The sequence below is a fragment of the Castor canadensis genome, chromosome 3 (genome assembly GCF_047511655.1).
Source record: "Castor canadensis chromosome 3, mCasCan1.hap1v2, whole genome shotgun sequence".
NCBI lineage: Eukaryota > Metazoa > Chordata > Mammalia > Rodentia > Castoridae > Castor > Castor canadensis.
Genome location: NC_133388.1, coordinates 42290289 through 42316311, shown reverse-complemented (window position 1 = coordinate 42316311; position 26023 = coordinate 42290289). Strand labels below are relative to the sequence as shown.

The 26023-nt window shown below is 37.5% G+C and overlaps 1 protein-coding gene across 3 annotated transcripts in view; it reads right to left on the bottom strand.

Annotated features, from left to right (window-relative positions):
- Positions 1–203: 203 nt before the first annotated feature.
- Ppp2r5e (protein phosphatase 2 regulatory subunit B'epsilon) overlaps positions 204–26023 on the bottom strand; it is a 141223-nt gene continuing 115403 nt past the window's right edge. For 2 of the 3 annotated variants that reach the window (XM_074067828.1, XM_074067829.1), the window contains exons 6-14: positions 22316–22446; positions 22063–22122; positions 17472–17580; positions 15696–15749; positions 15539–15589; positions 13611–13730; positions 10789–10916; positions 8809–8910; positions 204–4858 (exon numbers count right to left, since the gene is read on the bottom strand). In XM_074067828.1, coding sequence (XP_073923929.1) covers positions 4759–4858; positions 8809–8910; positions 10789–10916; positions 13611–13730; positions 15539–15589; positions 15696–15749; positions 17472–17580; positions 22063–22122; positions 22316–22446 — 855 coding nt within the window. In that variant the 3' untranslated portion in view covers positions 204–4758. The remainder of the gene's footprint in view (positions 4859–8808; positions 8911–10788; positions 10917–13610; positions 13731–15538; positions 15590–15695; positions 15750–17471; positions 17581–22062; positions 22123–22315; positions 22447–26023) is intronic. The other variant, XM_074067830.1, reaches the window with a different exon arrangement.

The following is a 26023-nucleotide window of genomic DNA, read 5'->3' as shown; positions in this document are numbered from 1 at the left end:
TGAAGCCACTAACTTTTACAGCAGTCTGTTACACAGCAAGACACTGGGCGACTCCCCAATATTATGCCCTAAGTCATAAACCGGTTGTCTCGTAACGAAAGCCTGAGTGCACCAACCCCACTGCCGCAAGGCTAAGCTAATGAAATCTGTTATTTGTATGACTGCTAAAGGCCACAAAGGTCAGAAACAAAGACAAAGTGAGGCACCTGAAAACTTCACCGCTGCTTTATTACGACGCACCCACAGTACAGAACCTCTCACACATCCGTGAAAGGGAAGGTTACATTTCTTTTGGGGAGCACCTTCACTTTTGTTTCTGTTACCACTTTGAAGAGAGTAAATCATTTCCAAAGAAGAACATTTAAAATTCCAAGTGCTTAAGACTCAGCTTGCATTCTGTTGTTTTGTAAGGGAAGTAGCATGTTTTAGCCAGAGCTGGAAGATGGTTTTGTAGCATTTTCACTTTGATGTGGATCAGAAGTCTTCACTCTGGTTGAACCAGTCTATAATTTTCATATCAAAAAATGGTTTTTTTCCTCTACCCACAAACAGATGCTGTTTAAAAAACACACAGACACACTCACAGCTAAGTTTAAGTTTAAGCCAATCAAGAACCACAGCATTACTAACAGGGAAAATGAACTTTTGCTGCCCTCTCCTGCTAAAACAATGAAATACTAAAATACCGAGAGTTATAAAGCTGAAGCAAAGTCCTCCAACCAAAAGCAATGCACATGTCATTCTCGTTATACTCAATCAAAAAGCAGACAACAACCAGAAAATGTATTGATAATATTTATATTTGAAAGTTCCCCATTAATACATGAGGTTTGGATTACAACTTATTTACAGTGAATGATTTCAAAAAAAAGTAATGGAGGGAGGGGCTGAGAAAGAAAAGAAATAGAAGGGAAGGGGGGAGAGAAAGGGGAAAGGAGGGAAGAAGAGAAGAAGAAAAGGAAACCTATATTCATAGACATCATAATAATGGGATGTTCATTTCCAAGAAAGATACTATTGCTGCTATCGTGCACAGGAAGCAGCACAAATTAACATTCTGCTAGATCAAAGTTTGCTCAACTTTCTCTCAAGATGCACAATCCTTCTTTCAGATTTTAAAAATTAAATAGAGAAATATAAAATGCATTGCCAATATACCAATTACAAAAATTGTTTATGGCTCGTTCCTTAACTCCACTCAGAGAAGCAGCTGAGCCAGAATACAAAAATAAAAATATCCATGTGCAAATAAATCTCATTGATCATGTTTGGTGCCACCTTTTTTGCTACAGGTGACTTGTCACTTTGTGGTAACATTGGTAACAGCATCAAAAGAGAGAATCTCTTCATTTCCTGGGCCAGGCCAGTGCATCCAATTAAAGGGAAAAAAATAAAACTGGAAAAAAGAAAAAAGAAAAAAACCTGGAACACTTAAAAATGCCAATAACATCCTAACATCCACATATCCCTTTCCCACCCCCCAATCCCACAAAAAAATAAAAAAGCTTTGAAAGCTCTAAATATACTTTTTAAATTCCTTTCCTTTGAGCCTAGGGCTATACATTTAGGTATAGCAGGTGCAATTACCAGCAGCTCCTAGCTCTGCATCCCGGAATGCCCCACATATAGGAGGTACAAAATAAATTAAATCCTTCCACTAGGCAAACAAGCCCAAGACGAAGGAGCACAACCCTGCTTGTGAGGCTCCAGCGGCATCGAAGGTATTATTTATTTCTTACTTTTCATTTTTTCTTTTATTTTATAAAAAACAGTCAGATGTTAGGGAGAGCAAAATATGATAAATTGAAAAGGACAAAAACTAAACACTGAAGGCAAACACCTGAAGACACTTGCACAATGAGAAAAAGGAATGCATGCTTGATTCAAAGGAGACGGGTACTTCGCTTGCGTGGTTGTTCTAGGCCCACAGTCTAAGGCCTCAGCATCACCCTAAACCACGGGGTTGTGTGTAGTTTTTTCTTCCAAGGACAACTCTTACTCCTATCCCTGAAACCAATATGGTAGGGATCAGGCTGAAGCGATCATCACTCACTAACTACAATATTTGCTATTTAAAAATATATTTATATATAGTTCTGGAAACTATGAAGCAAACAAAATATAACACAAAGATGCATCTGTCACAATTAACTCAAGTTGCGGCAACAGCAGAATTGTGCAGAAGGGACAAAGAGAGAGGGCTGCTGCAAATGCAGCAAGTATGTCCTTACATGTCACATAGTGCAACAGATTACCTCAGTTACTCCGCGTCACCACACACAACATGACAAATGTCACATTGTCACTTTCAGTTTAAAAAAAAAAAAAGACAGTGTTTCTTCTCAGAAGTTGCCTATGAATCTTAAGACAGATAGCTCTAATTGCTTCTTTAATTATGTCTAAAACTTGGCTTCATTCTTCTCAGTTTGGAATGAGCAACATAGAAAACTGACGTCAAGGATATCTGTGCTGTTTTCACCTTAACTCCAAGACAGAGTAAGGTGCCAAAAGGGACCTGGCCTTTCTCATTTCAAATGACTGCATTTCATTTCAACAGGCAGAGATTCTTCATAAACCTGTGACTTTAATGTATTCTAGCTAAGAAAGATGGATTAATAGCAAGCAAAAATTTATGCTATCAAAAATAAATGCAATGCAGAGTTAAAACTAAGGAGCTAAAATCAAAAGGGCTAAAGAGAACATCTGTTACAAATTTATTTATCATTAGTATTTGAACTTTGCTCCAGCACTTTTAAAGTAAATTGTTTCATTTTTGGCAGGCTCTGCTAACATTACAATGAATCCTTATTAATGTATTTAAAAAAATAATAATCTATAAATCCAATTAAACCACGTTGTGTTTGGTGTTGCATATGACTTTTATAGTGTTATCTGTTTTGGGGAATTAACGATACCAAGTTTTGTGGGTTTGTTTTTTAACAGTTACCTAAATGACAGCATCCATAATTAGCTGACTTTTACGTGCACACACACTGTGACCTGATAATCTGTAAACACTTCATAGGGGAAAAAGGTCAGTGTCTTTCCCGCCCCCTGCCCCCCCTTCCTTGGAAACAGAACTGTACACTCTACTTAATTGTTAAATGGATGGAAGAAAATATACAAGCCCGTATTTAGACTGTATTTCTATTAGGAGCAACGACAGTTCATATGTTTGCTAGGATCACAACTCAACATATGAACACAGAATCAGCTTCACACCATGAACACTGCTGGAAGTGATGGTTTAGGATTATCAACTCACTGCTGCCATGTCCGTCACAAGCCAATGCATCCTGGAAACAAATCCCCAAAACACACATCTTTCAGTACGTAACAATGAAGCCACACTGGGTACTTACATACTGCACACAGTGTTATCAGCAATTTACTACCCAAGATGTATGATTCTGCTTTTAATACAAAGCAGAAAGCAAGAAGATACATCTATAATACAGACCTACATTTCGTTTGTTTCTGTTTTTTCTTAAACAATTTGGTCATGATGCACCTTTTATAGAAAAGCATTTTTCAACTTTATTATTAATACTCAGGACATTAGGAGTTTGCAGGTTTTTTCAGTAGCATCTGTAGAACCTCTTTTGGTAACAAATACAGTAGTTAGGAATATGCATCCCATTCAGGGTGCATAGTTTTATCCTGAATCCTTTCCGGCTAAAAACGGGGCTAGCTGGCACTGTGATGAGATATAGAACAAGAATCTACAAAAAACACTGTAACATGTTTGGTTTTTTCCCAGAGGCTACATCCTCTTTTGCTGGAATACTTTATAAATACATATTAAAAAGTAAGGCAACAACTCCAAACAGTCCAAGCTGTTTGCTCAACTCTTTTCCCAATTAGATTCACTATCCTGGCAATCAATTTCATGGTTGTACTGTTTAGTGTTTTTCTTATTTCTTATGGTCCAAAAGGATGTTTTTCCTGACATTTCTAAACTGTCTCTGGTATGTATGTTCAATGATGAATGCAACTAATACTGGTCAGGCACTAAAGCGTGTGATGGTCCAGTGCCTGTTTTCAAAGGATTCAAGACATTGATTTGGATTCACCATAAATTCATGCATGAATCCAAAATTCCATTCCCTACTATGTTTATCACCTCTTCTCTTTTCACCAGGACTACCTGGTTCCTGGAAAGATATTCACCCCAGTAGACAAAACGCTCACAAGTGGCCTTTGTAATTCATGGCCCCTTTCCATGTGGACATTCAACTCATGAAGATGTGCAAAAGGAAAAGATGTCAAATTACAGCCAAGTTATCCAGAGGAGGATGTTATACAAACTTATAAGGAAATGACAGTCTTTTTTTTCTTCCTTTACTATAAATACATTTAACAGCTTAGCAGAAAGACAAGCTAAATTTAAGATTGTTCACATTTGAAAATTGTATCATATTCTCTGCTAGTGATAAATAAGGAACTCCTGATAATGGAATTTTAACATAGCAATTTCATCAACAGATCTTTGAAGACTGCTTTTTTTCTTTGTTTTAAAGAGGGTTAGAACAATGATTATGTTTGCAAAGTTCTGAGAAGTCCATCTACTGTCCAAACTTTGGATTGAAGTCCTTATTTTTTTCCTTTACTTAGAGACAGGTATATACAGTGCTGTTGTAATAATGAAACAAATGTGAAATCTACTGTAAAGTTGCACAATACAGAAAACTGTTGCTCCATCTTCTACTACATAAATGTGTGACTCCACAGGTTAGTAATGTTGCTGCTGCAGTTTTGTTAAGTTGGAATTATCCCATCACGTCTAAGACCTCTCTTTAATTCCAGATCCTCCAATTTTTTCCATAATTCTTCACGCTCTTTTTCCTTCTTCTTCTCACTGAGGAAGAAAAAGAAAACAATGTAAGCAACCAAGAAGGTTGAGAGAGACTATCCAATAATAACTGACCCCTGACATACTTTTCCCTGTGTATGTTTTAGAAGTTTGGCACTGAGCCTTTGGGGTCTTCTTTTTCTCCCTTTTGAGTTTCTTTTTTTGTCACTTAATATAGGTATGAAACAGTATTAATGAACTGAGAAGAAGACAAGACTATTTTAAGATTTCAAATTAATATTCCTTTATACTTAGCTTAATACAGAAAACTGACTTCAAGATTACTGAGAAATAAAAATGGGGATGATTTATATGTATTAGTTCCCAAACCAAGGACACTTTGTGATTTTACTTGGGGCCTTATTGAACTTAATTTTCTCTTTATCTCCAAATAAACTCTCAAAAAGGATGCTAGAAATAACATTGATACAAAGTTAAGAAAATACATCTTTCTCCTACATTCAGATCTGTTTTTCCTACACCATGTATACTGAAACTCTCTGGCAGCTTCTGAAAACTTGTGATTTCAGTTTTAATTAATGGTCTGGATGGAATTTTGTTTTTATTAGCATTATTAGATAACATTAGCATTATTATAGGGTCAACTAATTTTATTTTGCAGAAAACATTTTGAAATTTCTGTATTAAAAAAAGGATGTTTTAATATTAACCAAGTGGGAAGTATATAATTAAAGAATATGACTATATTATAAATTAAATAAATTCATATTTAAAATAATTCACTGCACTAATTCACATTTACTAGAAATATTTCACTGCACTATCCCTCATGTTATAATGACCCACTTAAAAAGCAAGCCCAGATAACATGATAAAACAGGAATTCAAGTAATTCCTGAACACAGGGCTTTCCCAGTTCAGGCATGGGGGCACTGGTCCCTGTAATACCTCACTTAGTAAAGATTCAACTTCAGCCACAGTGTAATTTTTCCTCAGCAAAATCTACATTGGTTAAGTGAAATTTGTATGTAATTCCAATGTCTCATACCTTTTATATCAATCATCAATATTTTTTGAAAAGTCTTAACATCTACAGTAATAGAAATTAATCTTTCTACTCTGACCCACCCCAAATGTAAGTAATTTTATATTCTCAGTCCATTAGTCTTGCAGGAATGTTGAATTACACAATATGGCAATTAATACCTTCATTCCATAATTCTTATTTTGGCAACTTAGGCCTTATTTCCCATAGTTAGCTCTCTTAAATGTAATCTGCACAACAGGAATTTCAATGGTCATAATAGTTTTCAAACATTTACCAATGTGGTAACTTTAATCCAGAAAAACTGTCTTTACAGGGCAGTAAGAGGCAAGATTACATAATCCTCTAATCATCACGGATTCCAAATTTTTCAATGTTAGGCAAATTGTTGCTTTTTGTTTACCTCTACAGTTTGGAGATGTTAGTCTAAATAACTGTTCCATGAGCACACTGATTTGACTGCATATGACTCACTTCTCTAAGATCTGTTGAGTTTTAATATATCTGACCTTTTTATTGGGGTGGAGAAGGGGATGGTAAGCAAGGGCTTAGGAACTTTATTCAACTGAAAATCAGCTCAACATGTCAGGTGCATGTTGCCTTAACTTACAGTTTAAATTAAGTGTTGAATTATCTTAACACTCATCATCTTATTACTGAAGCAAACTACTCATGTTTTTATCATGAGTCTTATTGTATTCAATGCAGTTTGTCCTGCAGGGCTTTCCTTCAGATGAAATTTGTGATGACTTAACATACAGCTTTCATACTGACAACTTTATCTTTAAAAATTCTAAGTATTTCAGATACACATACTGTCACTCTTACTCCTTCTTACTTTCTCTCTCCCTATAGGTGGTGAATTTTAAAACTTAAGCTTGCTGTCATGCTGTGGATACTATCAATACTCTTCCAACTTTAATTTTACGTAGCAGTATTGTTGGCATAGGTGTCTAACAGTGCTAAATATTTATTCTACCCACCATTTTTGGATTTGTAATACTTAAAAATCTGCTCTGAATGGAAACCATAAGCTTCTTGCCATTCAGAAGTAAAATCTCATATTTAGTTCTTCTCTGACAGTACCAAATAAATCTCTGCATTCTTTTCCTATTCTCCTATCTGTGGAGAAACCAATGCTTCCATCATTCAGTTAACCCTTCTACAAAGTATTCACAAAGTATTCAACAAAGTATTTCCCTTGCTTTAATAAAAAAGTTTCTCTCATTGAGTAGCCTACTCACTATAACATTTTTTGTGTGTGTTTGGTACTGGGGTTTGAACTCAGGGCCTTTCACTTCCTGGGCAGGTGCTCTACCACTTGAGCACCTCTACCAGCTGTATAAATTGTTTTAATATCCCATAATATCAGGATCAACATCACAGTTTTTTCTACTCCTGACTGGTCTATTTAGTCTAGATGATAAATGATCAGAAAACAATTTCACTGCTGAAGTTTATTAAATATGAACCAATTGATTTTAGAAATAAGGTCTTTTTTTTTTTTAATTCAGTGCTAGGAATTGCACACAGGGTCTTATGTATAATAGATATACACTATCACCGAGTCACCCTCCCAGCCCCTTCAAAATTCTTGATGGGATTCTACAGATTCAATCTTTGTTCAACTAGGATAATAATGAGCTTTTTATAGTTCTGAATGTTACACGCTCTTTAATACTGCATTATGGTATTCAAATATGTCTTCCAGCTTCAAGTTTTTATTATATAACATTTTTTTAAAATTTTAAGTTTGGGGTAAGGAGGATTATTATATATTTAGTGATTTGTAATAACTGCTAACATAGTGGATTAAAACCTAATATGTACGCTACAAATGTGGCACAGAACATCCCATAATTGATATTTATCCCAATATTGTGGTTTAAAAAAATCTCCCTCTTTTGGTCTACAGCTAACTACTTCCATAGCCTATAGTTAAGTTATTTCTCATCAACCACATCCCTGGTAACTTAAAAAGATATCCCTGCAGGCTAGGAGTGTGGCTCATGTGGTAGAGTGCCTGCCTAGCAAGCACAGGGCCCTGAGTTCAAACCCCAGTATATACACACATCCCTACAATGGCCTTTCTCCTCATTGCTCTTTTTATAGGTAAAACACAAGTAACACATTCAAAGTCAGACAAAGCAAAGAAGCAAGGAAATCACAAAGCTTTGTGCAGGAGCTTCAGCAAGCTCGTGGGCATAACCGTGTGTACCCCCAGGATTCTCTAAGGTCCACGGTTTTATGATCTACCATGCCAACATTTGCATTTAGGTGACTGGAGCCACACCAGAGGCTCAACTACCACAGGCTTTGTGGTCTCACCTCTCTCCATGTACGTGTTTTGGACATATTGGACAAGAAATAAGAAAATCGAAGAATCATAAAGGTAAAATCAAGAAAGGTAAACCATCACATTTATTGTAGCCAGTTCCTTTGGGTTTTGCTCTGTTAATAGTCTTAAACATTTTAAGATTTATCTATACCAGACTATCAACCTCTATATTACTTTCACTGTCCTTTAAATTGTAATGAATTTGTGGTGTCCTAGAATAGAAAGTAAGTTCTTGTGCCCAAGAGTCAGACAAATAGGACTGATCCATCTCACTGCTGGAGTGAAGTACATGAGCCAATTCTAGTCCAATGGGAACGACTCCTGGTGGTCTCCTGAAGTGGGCTTGAACAACCAGTTAGGTGCCAGGATCTTAACCCTGAGGCAGAACTGAAATAAAGGAAGGGAGGAAAGCAAGCTTTATCAAAATGACACCATCACAAAGCTTTCTTACTCGGTGGCACACTGGTAAAGACAAAGCTAATGAGCACACAAAAATGAAGATGTAAACAAAATTGTGAGGCTTATGATTTAGGGTACAACTAGGCAACTTCAGCAAAGAATAAGAAATCAACAGCTTTAATGCACGGCAGACAAAAAGCTTTAAAAAGTTACCGCTGACGATCTGACTTGTATGTGGCTGTCAGCTCGTCAAACATGGTGCTGTTCATTTCCATAAATGCCTTCAACACATTGTACACTAACGCCACAATAGCCCTGTGAAGCAAGAAAAGGAAGCGTGTTGGTTAGTCTTACATAATAGGAGGCTGAATGGTAAAGACAAAAGCACAACTTCGTCAGAATGAGTTCCTCCTTTGCAAACTGTTTCCATCCCTTTGTAGGTTGGCCAAAGGGAAATAGCCTACAGTTCATTTCTGTATCAGGAGATTTAAATGCTTTGTTTGAGATTTTTCTGAAGAAATTAGGAAAAAAAAAATCTAATTTTGCCCTTATTGTAACCAGAACAGACTTGCCTATGGCCACCTGATAACTACATCTAACAAAAAGTATAAAAATAAAGCAACTACAACCTTTAAAAAAAAAAAAAGCACCTGTGGTAGGATCAACTTTATACACCTAAATTTTCATAAAATTTTGCTTTTGCTTTTAAAATAATATACATAATTCAAAATCAGAAGCTGTTCTCATGGAAATAAATGACATATATGCTAAAGTTATTCATACTCAAAGATACATATGAAGCCCTGGAGGCGGGCAATGTAAATGAGCTACTTCTCTAGCTGTGTCTTGTATCAGCCCATCCACTCCTGCCTAGTCCCTTTGCTGACCCAGCAGTAATGCTGGTAACCGGCAAGCTGGTGATGGGTGCTCTTAGCCACTTTTATCAAGTGGAATAAAAAGCTCTTGGGCAAAATAAGCATGGGAGGGATTGACATTCTCAGACTAGAGTTTAAATAGCTTTGCCCTGTGCAAAACTATACAACATTGCTTCCATTTTGCAACAAATGTGCTTCCAATACATTGGTAAAAATTAAGCCATTTATTACATAAACCAGGAGTTTGATGTTTTTAAAACACTTACTAAAAAGTGTACCTACTATGTAAATTTGCCCCGTGTCTATTAAAAGGAAAACTTAAATTCTCTTCTATTAAGGCTCCAGAATGACCTTCTTCACAAAGACAGCAATGGAAAAGCACCAAATACAGGATACTGAGCTGTTACAGACATCCCTGGAGCTACTCTCTAGGTCCTCAAGAAACTACCTGTATAATGGGACTTCACTGTTTACTACTTTCTTCAAAGTTCTATTAATAAAATTTGGCAAGTTTGAAAAGCAAGAAACTTGATATTTTACAATTACATGCAAAAATTTTAAAGATAAACATATTAGGATATACTGAATTACATCTACTAATTCTTTAAAGCCACATAAAATTTCCTTGAACTCCATAGAGAGATTTGTAAGGCCATTCAAATATAGAATGCTTTAACTTTCATAGGACTGGATAAACTTCTTTAATATTTTAAACTTTTCTCCTACAGAATTTGTTTAATGAGTGAGTTATTGGTAGGAAATGAACATTGCTATAAAATACAAATCTGTCCAGACCATTGCCCTCCTCCTAACCCTTCAGTATTTCCTCGTCACCCACCTCATGAAGAGTCATGTGGACTTCACTCCCTTTTCTAACCTCACATTCCAGCACCCTCACCCAAACACCTTGTGCCTTTACCCTTCCTACCTCGCAGGTCACAGAACTGAGGTACTTTTTACAGTTTTGTATCTTTTATGTGGTGTATGGACCCCTGTCTGAAAGGGTTTTCCCCATTCCAACTATCTGCCAAATTCCTTTAAGATTCAATTTGAGCACCAACACTCCATCAGTATCCTCTTGGCTCCAGCACATCCCAAAACGCCTTTGCTACTGTCACACACAGGTCAAGATGCCTCTCAAGGAAAGAGATATTTTAAAAACACAGCATCTGGCACATACTATTCAAGACATTATATTAAACAAAAGAGGAAAGAAGAAGGGAGAAAACTCCAAAGAAGGAGAGGAAGAGGAGACAGAGAGAGGAAGATGAGACAGAAGAGGGGGAAAGGAAAGAAAGGAAGGAAACTGAAAACCTACGGATTCCAATGTTCTTTTGAAATCCTATAAAGACTGGAAAACATGATGGGAAGGATGACATTAGAGTTTTCTTCTATTAAACTCATGATGTACTCATTATTCCAATAATAGAGTGCCCTTTCTGCCACCTTTGGGAAAAGAAAAAGACAAAGATAAAACAAATTACAATGTTTCCAAACAAAAATATTTGAAAAGACCAATTTTAAATCATTCAAATAAAAGTCAAATTAAATATTAATCACATTTTATATTTTTTGCAGGTTTTTAAATCTCTCAGGAAGTTCCAAAGTGACTCATCAATTTGAGAAAGGAAAAGTTATCTTTTTAACCTATTAATTTATATTCTCCTTTAAGCCTGTTCATCTCATCTGATTTCACATTGTCCCCAACATAGCTCCCAAGCTCCAAACATCTTTACCCTACTTCCACGTACCACACCATTTCCCGCTCAGGTTAGCCCATCTGACAGACTCCCTTTTCTGGCTCACCTCTCTCATCCCACACTTCAGATCAACCTCAGAGTCAGCACATGGTGGGCGTTCAGTAATGGATAGTCAAGAACACCCATGGGGCATCCCTGCAGAACAGCCACATCAACCCAGCACTGCCTGTGGCTGATACCCAACCAGCGCTGCAGGCAAGAGGCATCATCCCGATCACTATCCAAGATGCAGGCCCACTGTCCTCATCTTACAGATAACGACATACCTCTGTGCTCTGTGTGCAATGCATCAAAGTCACAATGCTGCTAAACAGCAAAAGTTGGACACTCAAGTCTAGGGCCCAGGCTCCTCCCAGAGCTCACTTCCAGTCCCTTCCTTTGACAGGACAAGCCAGGAGATGATTGCTGGACCTACACTTGCTTACTATCTCAGACCCCTATTCTCTGTTCACCATGATACCAAATGTTTCTTATTTGACCTACTAGGCCTAAATTGTTCATCTTGGATTTTATGAATTTAAAGGAACACCTCGAAAACAAAACTTAAAATCTCTTTTTTTAAAAAAAGGCAACTATATATATATGGGAAAGGAAAAAAGTGGCTTCCTTCATTCATATAGACTAGGAAAAAGGAAAAAATAGTATAAGACCACATCCACTAATAGCACAAGAGAAATTAAAACTTTTCCCTTTACATGACTCAACTTGGTTCAAAAAAAAAAAAAAAAAAAAAAAGCTGGGATTCACTATGCACTAGACCCTGAAAATACAGAGAAAGTAATCGTTACTGAATATTTACTACATGCCAGGCACTGTGTATATTATCTCCTTTAAGCCTCAGAGTTAGTGCCATTTTTTTCTGTTTTGCAGATGAGAAAACTGAGGCTTTTAACTAGGTAAGTTTCTAGCTCATAGTCACGGAGGTAGAAAATAGCAGATTCCAAAGTCTCTGTTCTCAGCTCTTTACTGTTATCCCTAAGTAGTTCATAAACTGGTGCAGAAATGGAGCATCTATGGCTCTATCCAATGTAAACTTTGAGAGAAGTCCTATCAGATAAATGAATATTCCAGAGGAAAGAGCAGAATGAACAATCTGCATGCACATATCAAGAAAAGGTCATGTGAGGACACAGCAAGAAGGCAGTGTGCATGCCAGAAAGCAGGACCTTACCAGAAACATTCATGCTGACAACCCGATCTCATACTTCCAGCCCCCAGAACTGTGAGAAAGTAAATCTTGGTTGTTTAAGTCACTGGGTCTATAGTATTATTTTATATGGCAGCCTGAGCTGACCAACACATTGTTTCTCCTGTCTAAGCTTCTGAGCACCATTTAAGTTTCCCTGGTAATACTCACTGTGAAACAGAGTCCTGTTCTTTGGCTTCCATTATACCAAACAGCCTCATGAAAATGGAAAAATAAGGTAAACAATCCAGATGTTTAAGCACTACAGGTTCTGTGTAATATCCAAAATATCTATATACTATTCTGAATTTTTCTATTTGTATACAGACACGTGAGTACGTCATGTAATGGTTTCTACTTTTCCCCCCTTTCTTTGTAGTGCAACCTCTAGATTGTCATACGCTCACTGCTTTGACATATTAATATGTCTTAGATAAAAAATTTAAAACAACAGCCAGTGTCGTGACAGCTTAGGGGAAGTCCACCACAAAATGACCCCATTAGAGGTATGCTTCTGTGCTCTGAACTACAACTGAACAATCATCAAAATAATAGGCAGTATGTAGTCAATCCTTTAGGTTTGTGAGATGAACCTCTGGTAAGGCAGCCAGAGAGCAAAACAAAATGTGTGTTCAACCAAGGGCCTCAGGAAGGAAAACAAATGCCCAGGCTTGCCTTCCCTGTGTTCTCACTAACTGGCCACAAGGAGGCAGAGTAGGCCATGGGAAAGTCATGGGCTTCAGCAAGTAGTTACATTTAATATCAAAATTTAACTCCATTCCCTACTAACTTGGGACCTTAAGCAAAGCATTCTCTGAGCCTCAATCTAAAACATGGAAAAGAGCTTCACTGGATACTGTGAAGTTTATACATATGGTACAAAAAGCATCTACCAACCCAACTGGCTCACTTATTCAGTTATTTACCACTTTGAGCTTTGTGTTCTCATCTGTGAATACAGGAATGCCCTCCTTGCAGGGTATCACACAACCTGTTAGGTGGCAGGTGCTCAAAAGAGGGCTATTTATTAAGACTATTGCTGTCATGTGAGAAAATAGCAAATAAAATAACAAAAATAGCAACTAAAAATCAAGTGGCAATAGCCCGTAACATTTCTTTCAACACCAATAAAATTCAACTAAAATAATTTGCATTGTATACGCCACACTGGCTCATGTCTTCCTTACGACTAACCTGAAAATGGGGGCTAGATACACACTTGGCAATTTGTTTAAACAAAGGTTCTTGAATTTTAACGAATTGAGATGGTTCAATCACATCCAAAATTTCTTCCAGTTCCCCAAGGAACATGACCTGTAAATAGAAACCGAACACAAAATGTGAGGCACTTCATTAAAAAAAAAAAAAAAAATCCATATGATCAATGAGAATTAATGAGTCTACACTATTTTAAGAAATATGTACACACAAAACCAAAACCAAATGAAATAGCCACTATCCCAGGTTAGAAGATGCTCATCTCAAAATTCACTACACAGCACTTTGTTAAAAGTAAGTTCCCTAGAGCACTGAAAATATAATTCTACTTACTTTGAAAAAAAGTATGCTATTATATGACATGTTATATGTCATATATGGAGCAAGGGCACTTACGTACTGTACTAGGCCCTGGGAAACAGGCCTCTCCCCAAAGGCCTCTCAGACTCTCTATTGCTAGCAACCCACTTACCCATCCTTTAAAAATAAAAACAAAAACACCAGGAGGGTGGGCAGTGGCCCTCCTGCATGGATGTGCAAAAGTCTACAGCAGACCATGCAGTCATTTGCCAAGCAGTTATGGTCCCTGCTACATGCTTCTTTAGGATACATCAGTCATTAGAACAGAAAAAGTGCTAGAAACACAAATAACCTAACTCACCCACATGAAGGTATCACATTAACCCATCAGCACACGCTGACTATGTATGATCTATGTTTGCTCGCTCCCCTCTCTCACACACACACAGAGCTCTCTCTGCAGAGCACAGTGACTCTCATGACCTTAGGACAATGTGCCTAGAGAACACAGCCTTTAGATTACAAAAGAGAGCCAGATCAATAGTAGATTTGGTCAGTTGTATTCAATGTAATACAAAAATGATAGAGAAATAAAAAAGTTACCTAGTTAGCCTGAAGAGTAACTTTGGGGAGAAATTAAGTATGCAGTTAACATATGAAAAATGATACTGCTTTCAGATCTTGAGATGCACTGGGTAGCAATGCAGTTTAATTTTACCTAACAGCTATTAAGATGACTTTCTGAAATTGTGCAAAGCAGGGTTAGAAAATTAAAGCTAACTGGAGAAGGAGGTTCCTGTAGACTCTTGTCATCTAAGATACATATAGACAATCTTTCAAAATTCTCCCAAAATATAAGCCCAACAGCTGACCTCTGTTTCCAGGCAACGCTGCACCTGGTTTCTAACCTTTCAAAAGAGTGGCTTCAGAGCTGGGCAGAGTTAGTTAGGCTCAGCTCCAAGCTACTTGCTGGAGACTCACTCTTCCCCACAACCATGTGGGGAACAACAATGTCTGCTCAGCAAAGGTTCAAATGATTATAGGCCAGAGCCTTCCTGGGTTGTCACTAGAGACTAATTAAAACTAAAGTTCTATTGTACATTTGAAGATTACACATAGTAATCTTACATAGTATGATCCCAACTCTACTATGCTTCAAAGAGGGGATGTGAGCAAGTTGTTCTATCTACAGTTGCATCTATCAACAGTGGCAGCAAAATTTCTACCACTAAGACATCATTTAGTATGCTTGGGCAGGCTACCCAACCTCTCTAAGCCTCAATTTCATCACTAGAAAAATGAGAATACTAAAAGTCCTGCTTCACAGGGCTACAAACAAAGTTGAGATGAGATGATGTTCATGGGTTTTTTTGTGTTCTGGCATTTTTTGCTGTAGTTTTTCCTTTTTGTATAGAGTCTCAAGCTTTTGCCCAGGCTGGCCTCAAACCATGATCGTCCTATTTCTACCTCCCAAGTAGCAAGTAGCTGAAATGTAAGCCACCATACCTGGCAAGATAATGTATTTTTTCCATGCTTGGTCCAATATCTGGCACCTGAGAAAGGACTTAGGAAACCACTGATACTCTTTGATATTAAGCACTTACCTCTTTTTGACTGCACGTTTTAGGCCAAAATTTCATTAACCCCCTAATAACCTAAAATGAAAAGGAGAAAAAAACAAGTGTCATTTAACCTTACATATACACTTTTAGGAGAAGTACATTTACTGAAGTTTTTTGAAGTTATGAGAAAAACACTTACTGGTTCTGTGAGTGAAGGATCTTTCTCCAGAAACTGTACTATACAATATGCCAACTAAAGAAACAAAAAAGTAAAAGACATTTTAAATTCCATATACTAAGGGCTCAAAAGATAAAAGTATTTAAACTTCCTAAAAAGTTTCCATACTCTGGTTTAAATTTAGCAATCAATTCATTTTAACTATCATAAAAATAAAATATATCAAGCAAAATAAAAAGCTACTTCTTATTTAATTTCATTTTGAGATGGAATCATATTATGTTGCCCAGGCTGGCCTCAAACTCCTAGGCTCAGGCGATCTCTGCCCTAGCCTTCCAAGTAGCTGGAACCACTTGCCCAGCTGAAAGCTACATTTACAAGCCAGGGCTGACAGTAATAAAGCTCTAGAGAATTCTAAGAGTAAGGAGAAATGCCACATACAGCTAATGAAAAGCAGAGGTGAAACATCACACTTGGTATGTTCTCAAAGTATCTCCTTTGCATATACTCTGGGCTATAACTCATGGGCTTCCTTTCTCTTTGCTAACATCAACAGCCAGAGGTTTTACTGTGCTTCTGGCAGAGTTCTACAAGGGAAACAGGCACTTTCTAAACACCCAGCTGACTGCTTCCACTGGTACTCGCAAACTAACGTAGTTTCATGAAGACATAAAAGGCTGTATCTGCCACAGTTGATGCTCACACATCTAAGTATAAGTTCTTTGCAATGGTTATGAAATGTGATATTCCACTGCAAAAACTAAAGGCAAGATTTGTAAAGGACTTGTAAAGTTTCCGGAACAAGAAATCCACCCTCACAAACACCAACATTTTGATGGTGTACTAAATTAGAAACATATGGGCCAATTTTCCTAGAAATATAGAATTTCACATTTAAAGAGGAATACTGCATAGATGTATTACATTTTCATGGAAACTCAAAACACTGTCATGGGAGGGATGAGGGAGAAAGGTTTGAAATACTAAAATTAAAAATATCACTAGATCAATTTACCTGCCTTCTAGTGACATGCTTTCCATGCAAGGCAGTGTTAACACAGAAATTACTGTGGGGACATGACAGGTTCTGCTTTCCAAACTAATGAAGGCTTAAAAAAAATTAAGATACGTGTACTTGTGAGAGTGTCCATTTGTGTACATAAACTGAGCAAGACATGAGGAACAAAGTAGAATTGGGACAGACAAAGGCAAGGTGAGGCCAGAGCCACATGTTCAAGACCATTCAACATGACTGCGCAATGTCTAAAGACCCACATCTCAAGAACCCACAGAAATTCTACCACTGCCAGTATCTTCAGCATATAATCTTGTGAACTTGGGCAAATCATCCAAGTTTAGTCTGTCAAATCAGACTAAACAAAGGCTGCTCCCCCTTAAAAATATTCCCATAATTCTATGGTGCACAGAAAAAAATTCATGCATTTTTAGTTTCGTCAGAGAGTATTTTAAACTTTTAATAAGCCTCTTTGTTTCTGTTAAGTTAAGGAAATGTCAATATGAAAAGAAACATTTGCATACTGTTTTGGTGGCACTGGGGTTTGAACACAGGGCCTTGAGCTTGCTAAGTAATGCTCTACTACTTGAGCCACTTCACTAGTCTATAAACTTCACTCTGCTCAAAAGTAGCTGCACTTTAAGCAGGGTGCACACACCTGTAATCCCAGCACCTGGAAGGCTCAGGGAAGAGAATGTGAGTTCTAGACCAGCTGAGGGATCCGTGGGGGAGCCTGTCAAGGAAGGAGGGAGGGAGGGACAAGTTGCACTTTAAAATTGTACCTGTGCGTGGAACAGTGACAGGCTCCTGACGGTGTGCAAAGGGATCAACACTTTCACCAGAAACTGTTTGTGTTCTGCCTTAAGAGGTAAAGCAAAGCCATTGATAATACTAGGAAAAAGAAAAGAGATGCAGATTAGCAATGTTACTACAACACAATAAACTGAGACGAACTATTCTTGTGAGATTAGCTAACACTTATTAATGAGTTTATGCTTGTCCAGAAGCATACCAAAGCCTGCCTCCATGGCATTCAAGTAGAGAAGTTCAAGAGAATTCAATTTGTTTTTGATTACCTGACAAAGGCGCCTGGGCTCTTATACCTAGTCAGATGGTTCCCAAAAGCTTTTCACCAAAAGTGTGTTTTTCCTTCCTTCTTCCATATAATTAGCTGCCTTACCAAACTTTCTCTTTATTTTTATTTTTTTTTATTTTATTATTCATATGTGCATACAAGGCTTGGGTCATTTCTCCACCCTGCCCCCACCCCCTCCCTTACCACCCACTCCGCCCCCTCCCTTCCCCCCCCTCAATACCCAGCAGAAACTATTTTGCCCTTATTTCTAATTTTGTTGTAGAGAGAGTATAAGCAATAATAGGAAGGAAAAAGGGTTTTTGCTGGTTGAGATAAGGATAGCTATTCAGGGAGTTGACTCACATTAATTTCCTGTGCGTGGGTGTTACCTTCTAGGTTAATTCTTTTTGATCTAACCTTTTCTCTAGTACCTGTTCCCCTTTTCCTATTGGCCTCAGTTGCATTTAAGATATCTGCTTTAGTTTCTCTGCGTTAAGGGCAACAAATGCTAGCTAATTTTTTAGGTGTCTTACCTATCCTCACCCCTCCCTTGTGTGCTCTTGCTTTTATCATGTGCTCAAAGTCCAATCCCATTGTTGTGTTTGCCCTTGATCTAATGTCCACATGAGGGAGAACATACGATTTTTGGTCTTTTGGGCCAGGCTGACCTCACTCAGAATGACGTTCTCCAATTCCATCCATTTACCAGCGAATGATAACATTTCGTTCTTCTTCATGGCTGCATAAAATTCCATTGTGTATAGATACCACATTTTCTTAATATATTCGTCGGTGGTGGGGCATCTTGGCTGTTTCCATAACTTGGCTATTGTGAATAGTGCCGCAATAAACATGGGTGTGCAGGTGCCTCTGGAGTAACCTGTGTCACAGTCTTTTGGGTATATCCCCAAGAGTGGTATTGCTGGATCAAATGGTAGATCAATGTCTAGCTTTTTAAGTAGCCTCCAAATTTTTTTCCAGAGTGGTTGTACTAGTTTACATTCCCACCAACAGTGTAAAAGGGTTCCTTTTTCCCCGCATCCTCGCCAACACCTGTTGTTGGTGGTGTTGCTGATGATGGCTATTCTAACAGGGGTGAGGTGGAATCTTAGTGTGGTTTTAATTTGCATTTCCTTTATTGCTAGAGATGGTGAGCATTTTTTCATGTGTTTTCTGGCCATTTGAATTTCTTCTTTTGAGAAAGTTCTGTTTAGTTCACTTGCCCATTTCTTTATTGGTTCATTAGTTTTGGGAGAATTTAGTTTTTTAAGTTCCCTATATATTCTGGTTATCAGTCCTTTGTCTGATGTATAGCTGGCAAATATTTTCTCCCACTCTGTGGGTGTTCTCTTCAGTTTAGAGACCATTTCTTTTGATGAACAGAAGCTTTTTAGGTTTATGAGGTCCCATTTATCTATGCTATCTCTTAGTTGCTGTGCTGCTGGGGTATCGTTGAGAAAGTTCTTGCCTATAACTATTAATTCCAGAGTATTTCCTACTCTTTCCTGTACCAATTTTAGAGTTAATATTGGTATAGGGTGATATACATGGATCTAGTTTCAGTTTTTTGCAGACTGCTAACCAGTTTTCCCAGCAGTTTTTGTTGAAGAGGTTGTCTTTTCTGCATCGTATATTTTTAGCTCCTTTGTCAAAGACAAGTTGGTTATAGTTGTGTGGCTTCATATCTGGGTCCTCTATTCTGTTCCACTGGTCTTCATGTCTGTTTTTGTGCCAGTACCATGCTGTTTTTATTGTTATTGCTTTGTAATATAGTTTGAAGTCAGGTGTCGTTATACCTCCAGCATTGTTCTTTTGACTGAGTATTGCCTTGGCTATTCGTGGCCTCTTGTGTTTCCATATAAATTTCACGGTAGATTTTTAAATCTCTTTAATGAATGTCATTGGAATTTTGATGGGAATTGCATTAAACATGTAGATTACTTTTGGGAGTATCGACATTTTTACTATGTTGATTCTACCAATCCATGAGCATGGGAGATCTCTCTACTTTCTATAGTCTTCCTCAATCTCTTTCTTCAGAAGTGTATAGTTTTCCTTGTAGAGGTCTTTCACATCCTTTGTTAGGTTTACACCTAGGTATTTGATTTTTTTTTTTTTGAGGCTATTGTAAATGGAATTGTTTTCATACATTCTTTTTCCGTTTCCTCATTGTTAGTGTATAGAAATGCTAATGATTTTTCTATGCTGATTTTATATCCTGCTACCTTACTATAGCTATTGATGATGTCTAGAAGCTTCTGAGTAGAGTTTTTTGGGTCTTTAAGGTATAGGATCATATCGTCTGCAAACAGGGATATTTTGACAGTTTCTTTACCTATTTGTATTCCTTTTATTCCTTCTTCTTGCCTAATTGCTCTGGCTAGGAATTCCAGTACTATGTTGAATAGGAGTGGGGATAGCGGGCATCCTTGTCTGGTTCCTGAATTTAGAGGGAACGGCTTCAGTTTTTCTCTGTTAAGTATAATGCTTGCTGTAGGTTTGTCATATATAGCTTTTATAATGTTGAGGTACTTTCCTTCTATTCCTAGTTTTCTTAGAGCTTTTATCATGAAATGGTGTTGGATCTTATCAAAGGCTTTTTCTGCATCTATTGAGATGATCAAGTGGTTTTTGTCTTTGCTTCTGTTAATGTTGTTTGTTACATTTATTGATTTTCGTATGTTGAACCACCCCTGCATCTCTGGGATGAAGCCTACTTGGTCCTGGTGAATAATCTTTTTGATGTGTTGTTGAATTCAGTTTGCCATTATTTTGTTGAGGATTTTTGCATCAATGTTCATTAAGGAGATTGGCCTATAGTTCTCCTTTTTGGAGGTGTCTTTGCCTGGTATTGGGATAAGTGTAATACTGGCTTCGTAAAATGTGTTCAGCAGTTTTCCTTCCCTTTCTATTTCGTGGAACAATTTAAGGAGGGTTGGTATCAGTTCTTCTTTAAAGGTCTGATAGAATTCAGCAGAGAATCCATCAGGTCCTGGACTTTTCTTTTTGGGGAGACTCTTGATTACTGCTTCAATTTCATTTTGTGTTATAGGTCTATTCAGGTGATTAATTTCCTCTTGGTTCAGTTTTGGATGATCATATGTATCTAGAAATCTGTCCATTTCTTTTAGATTTTCAAATTTATTTGAATATAGGTTCTCAAAGTAGTCTCTGATGATTTCCTGGACTTCCATGGTGTTTGTTGTTATGTCCCCTTTTGCATTCCTGATTCTACTAATTTGGGTTTTTTTCTCTCCTCATTTTAGTCAGGTTTGCCACGGGTCTATCGATCTTGTTTATTTTTTCAAAGAACCAACTTTTTGTTTCATTAATTCTTTGTATGGTTTTTTTGGTTTCTATTTTGTTGATTTCAGCTCCTATTTTTATTATTTCTCTCCTTCTATTTGTTTTGGGATTTGCTTGTTCTTGTTTTTCTAGGAGTTTGAGATGTATCATGAGGTCATTGATTTGGGATCTTTCAGTCTTTTTAATATATGCACTCATGGCTATAAACTTTCCTCTCAGGACTGCCTTAGCTGTGTCCCATAGGTTCCGGTAGGTTGTGTTTTCATTTTCATTGACTTCCAGGAACTTTTTAATTTCCTCTTTTATTTCATCGATGATCCATTCTTCATTAAGTAATGAGTTATTTAGTTTCCAGCTGTTTGCATGTTTTTTGTCTTCACTTTTGCCAAACTTTCTCTTTAAATACAACCTTTTCGATTCCCAGGTATCTTCCTTTTCATTCTTGAAATTTTACTTAGAGAAATCCAGGTGACCCCACCTTATTTTTCTCCTCATTAGGAGGAAAAACTAAGTAATCACATTGTCAAGCTACGTCAGCTGCCCTGGTGCGTAGAAAGCTACACAACAGCTGTCTCTTTCCAATTCATTCCACAACTGTGGGCAGCAGCTGTTCAAGAACTACACCTGGGTACACAGTTCTGTGGAAGACAGCAACCCTTACAGTTTATTGTAAATGTGTTTTCAACAGATACAGCAAAGGACATGGAGCTCAGAAATTGTAAAATGTTTGTATGTCAGTGGCCTCACCACTGTATTGCCTCTGTAGTAACGAATGAACCGTGAGCATTTTCAATCACTCCAGTAGAATTACTAACGCAAAATCATGCAACCGGGGGAACAGGAAATCCTGCCTTGTAGAGTCAGTTGGGAAATGAGAAAGACCCAATTGTACACGTAGCTAGAGACTTAGATCAGCGTTTCCTTGTGCTACCTGAACCCAATCTTCAGAAGGACATTCACCTGAGATTAGCAATTACATAGCAAGTGTTTACCTTCCTAATATTTCCAGCAGTTCAGCTACACCATTGAAGTGTTCTGTTTCATAAACAAACCTAGGGTATGGTAGGGTAGGATAGGATAGGGTAGGGAGGATAGGGTAGGTTAGGGTAAGGTAAGGTAGGAGGGCAAGAAGAAAGGGAGAGAGGGAGAAGGATGGAATAAAGTCAGTACACTATATTCAAATATTGGAGGTTTACTTAATACTTCTATAAAATGATCAACTTTGACCCTGTACCTTCCACTTACCTTAGAAAAATATTGTTAATTTGTTTTCGGATAAATGCTCTAAGACCAAGAAACTTGCCATAAATTCTGTGTAAGACTGTTTTTAAGTAGTCCCGTTCCCGAGGGTCTTCACTGTCAAATAGCTCCAAAAGCTGTTGTAAAAGAAAGACAGTATAGCTGTTAAAGGCAGTTTCAGGAAGGATTTAGGAGTTCGTTATTTAAAATCTGTCCTTCCCCAAAAAATCACTATCTATTATATGCAAGGCTCAATACTAGCCTTTGAGAATACAGTACTAAGTCAGACAAAAGGCTTGTGTTCTAGTGAAGAGATAACATAATAGTAGTAGTAATAACAACAGCAATAACAATAATAGGCAACACATATTCAGCACTTACTATGGTCATCGGGCAATTTTCTAATCAATCTACACATCATAATCCTTCCTATGAGATAAGTTTTATTCCCCTTTTACATACAAGGAAACTGGAGCACAGAGAGCTTAAGTTAAACAGCTACTAAGTCGTAGAGCTGGGATTTGAAGCCAAGCATCCAAGACCTAAAGTCCATGACTTCAAATACTGCACTACACTACAGAACTTATGTTCCAAACACACAGTTAAGATAAGCTCTACCAGAACATACAGGTAAATGAAACATCTAAACCAAAGGACTATCAAAAATCCCCAGTTATAGCAGCAAAGTTCTCTTTTTAGATCTGGGCTTTTGTTGCATAGGTGTCCTATATAAATATTCATCAAAGTATACTTTTGTACATATTACATGTGAATAACTTTTAAATACATGAATCATTTGAAAATGAAATTATTACTAACAGAACCCTGATAATATCACACCGATGCATTCAAAGGGATGCTGGCGTTAAATGAGGAAGTCCAAAAGAAAACAAGCTAAGTCTTAGATCAAATGATAGTGGGCAGTACAGACTGAACTCAATCCCTATACAAATTCTACTGCTTTGTTTTTTTCCAGAAATTGGGTAATTCATTCTAAATTTTATGTGGAAAAAAAAAAATGATGGCACAGGCCTGTAATCCCAGCACTCAGGAGGCTGAGGCAGGAGAATCATGGGTTGCAAGCCAGTCTGGGCTACACAGAATAATCTTTTCTCAAAATAAAGTTGGTGGGGGGAGAGGGGAAGAGGAAGGAAAGAAGACAAGGGACCCAAGGGAAGAAAAACCAAAGGGGTTGGGGGGTGAGGTCAGAGACACATAAAATGGGAAGACTCACACTTCTCCATTTTAAAACTTGGTATGAAGCTATAGTAATGAAGTAAGTGTGATGCTGACAAGGGATAGACATACTGACCAACAGATTAAGAATTTAAAATTAACCCTCGAGTGTATGGTCAATTGATTTTCAGTGTGGTCAACTGATTTCAAAGGATGACAAGATATTTCATGCAGAAAGAATAGTCTTTTCAACCAATGCTGCTAGTACAACTGGATACACATATGCAAAAGAATAAAGTTGGAAGCTGGGTGTGGTGGGTCACACCTGTAATCCCAGCTACTTAGGAGGCAGATTGGGAGGATCATGGTTTGAGGCCAGACTGTGCAAAAAGTTAGCAACACCCCATCTCAATCAATAAGCTGGGTATGGTGGCATGTACCTGTGGTCCCAGGTATGTGGGAGGCCCCAGGCAGTAGGATCATGATCTGAGCTCAGCCAGACAAAAATGTGAGACCCTACCACAAAAATAAGCAAAAAAAGGGCATGGTTCAAGTGGTAGAGCACCTGCCTAGCAAGCGTGAAGCCCTGAGTTTAAACTCCAGTACCACAAAAGGTAAAAAAAAATAGTAAGATGAACCCCTACCTCACACCATATACTCAAATTAACTCAAAATGAATAATCAACCTAAAGGTAAGAGAAGAAAATGTAAGAACAAACTTCATAACCCTACACTAGATGATAGTTTTTTAGTTATGACATGAAAAGCATGACCAACAAATAAAAAAATAAGTTAGACTTCATCAAAATAAAAAACACTTGTGCTTTAAAGGACACCATCAAAAAAATGAAAAGCTGACCCACAGAATGGGAAGAAATATGTGCAAACCGTATCTTTAAAAGCCTGGCATTCACAACACATACTGAGCTATCAAATCTCAACAAGGAAAAGATGACTCTATTTAAAATGGACAATGGATGTTATTTTTGGATAGACATATCCCAAAGAAGGTACACAAATGGCTAGTAAGCACATGAAAAGGTACAATTCCTAATGATTACAGGAATGCAAATCAAACAAGAAGATACCACTCTTTGATGCCTGATTAAAAAGAGGGACAATAAAACATGTTGGAGAAGCTGCCAAGAATGAAAAAACAGTGAGACCAGTTTGGAAAACACTGGCAATTCACTCCCAGGTATACAACCAACATAACTGAAGTCATATATCCATACAAAAACTTATACAGATGTTCACAGTCACAACATTCCAAAGAGTCAAAAAGTACAACCATCCAAATATCCATCAACTGATGAAGAGACAGACAAAATGTGATACAATGGAACATTAGTCAACTAAAAACAGTAGTAAAGTATTGTATATTAAGGTATTATTACAATGTAGAGGAATCTTCTAGACATCATGTAAGTAAAAGAAGCTACATAAAGGCCATGAGAAAATTCATTTGAAATACCTTAAACAGGTGAATCCACAGAGACAGAAGAATAGGGAGTGACTCCTAATGGATGTGGGTTTCTTTTAGGGATGATATAATATTCTATAATTGTGTAGTGGCAATGATTGTACAATTGCAAATATATTAAAACACTTTAGTTTTTGAAGAATTGCAAGATTTGATGTCTTTATTACAAATTTAAAATCTAGGGAAGTCCATGGACAGTGTAGGGTTTTTCACTTAGAAAGATCATGCTGAAAACAGTAAAGGCATTAGTCCTCATGCAGCTCAAGCATGGGCAAGGTTACTGCACCATCTGGGATTTCTAGTTTAGTTCCTGTACTTCTCAGGAAGCAGCAAGGTTTTTTTTTGTTTTTGTTTTTGTTTTTTTTCCTTTCCTGAAGTACTGGAGCTTGAACTCAGGGCCTCATGCCTTCTAGGCAGGCACTCCACTACTTGGGCCACTCTGCCAGCCCTAGGAGCAAGACTTTGATGGTCCAACTTGCAATGAAAACAGCGAACAGGTATTCATGACCTCCCATGCCACAAAAAATTAGACCACAGTAGTAGTCCACCTCATCTATGGACCCTTGGAAGACTTCATTCTGCTGAGGTCACAGATTATTCACTATATATAGGAGTTGGTCTTGCTCTTACCTGGAGCCAGGATGTAGAAGAGGTTACAGACAAATCAGCAAATCATGAATTGACACAAAAAGCATGAGGAGGTCTCTGTCACTGCCGGGAACCTCAGCACCAGGTATCACAGGAAATCAACAAATTTCTAACTCAACAAACCTGCTACTTTTTAAAATGATAAAAGGCAAGTTTCTTGGACTAAAACACAAACTTGAAACTTTGTTGAATACTACTGGATTTTTAAATATATTCATCATCGTTGCAATAAAGCAGAACTAATGTCATTTATAGCAAAACATTTCAAGAGCATATAGACAGCACATAAACGAAAGCAAATTGTCATTGTCGTCAAAAGAGCCATCAAGACACACACAAGCACAACTTCAGCTGATTACGGTTTAAGGGTGAGACTGACAGCAGAAGCATAACTCAGAACAGTGACC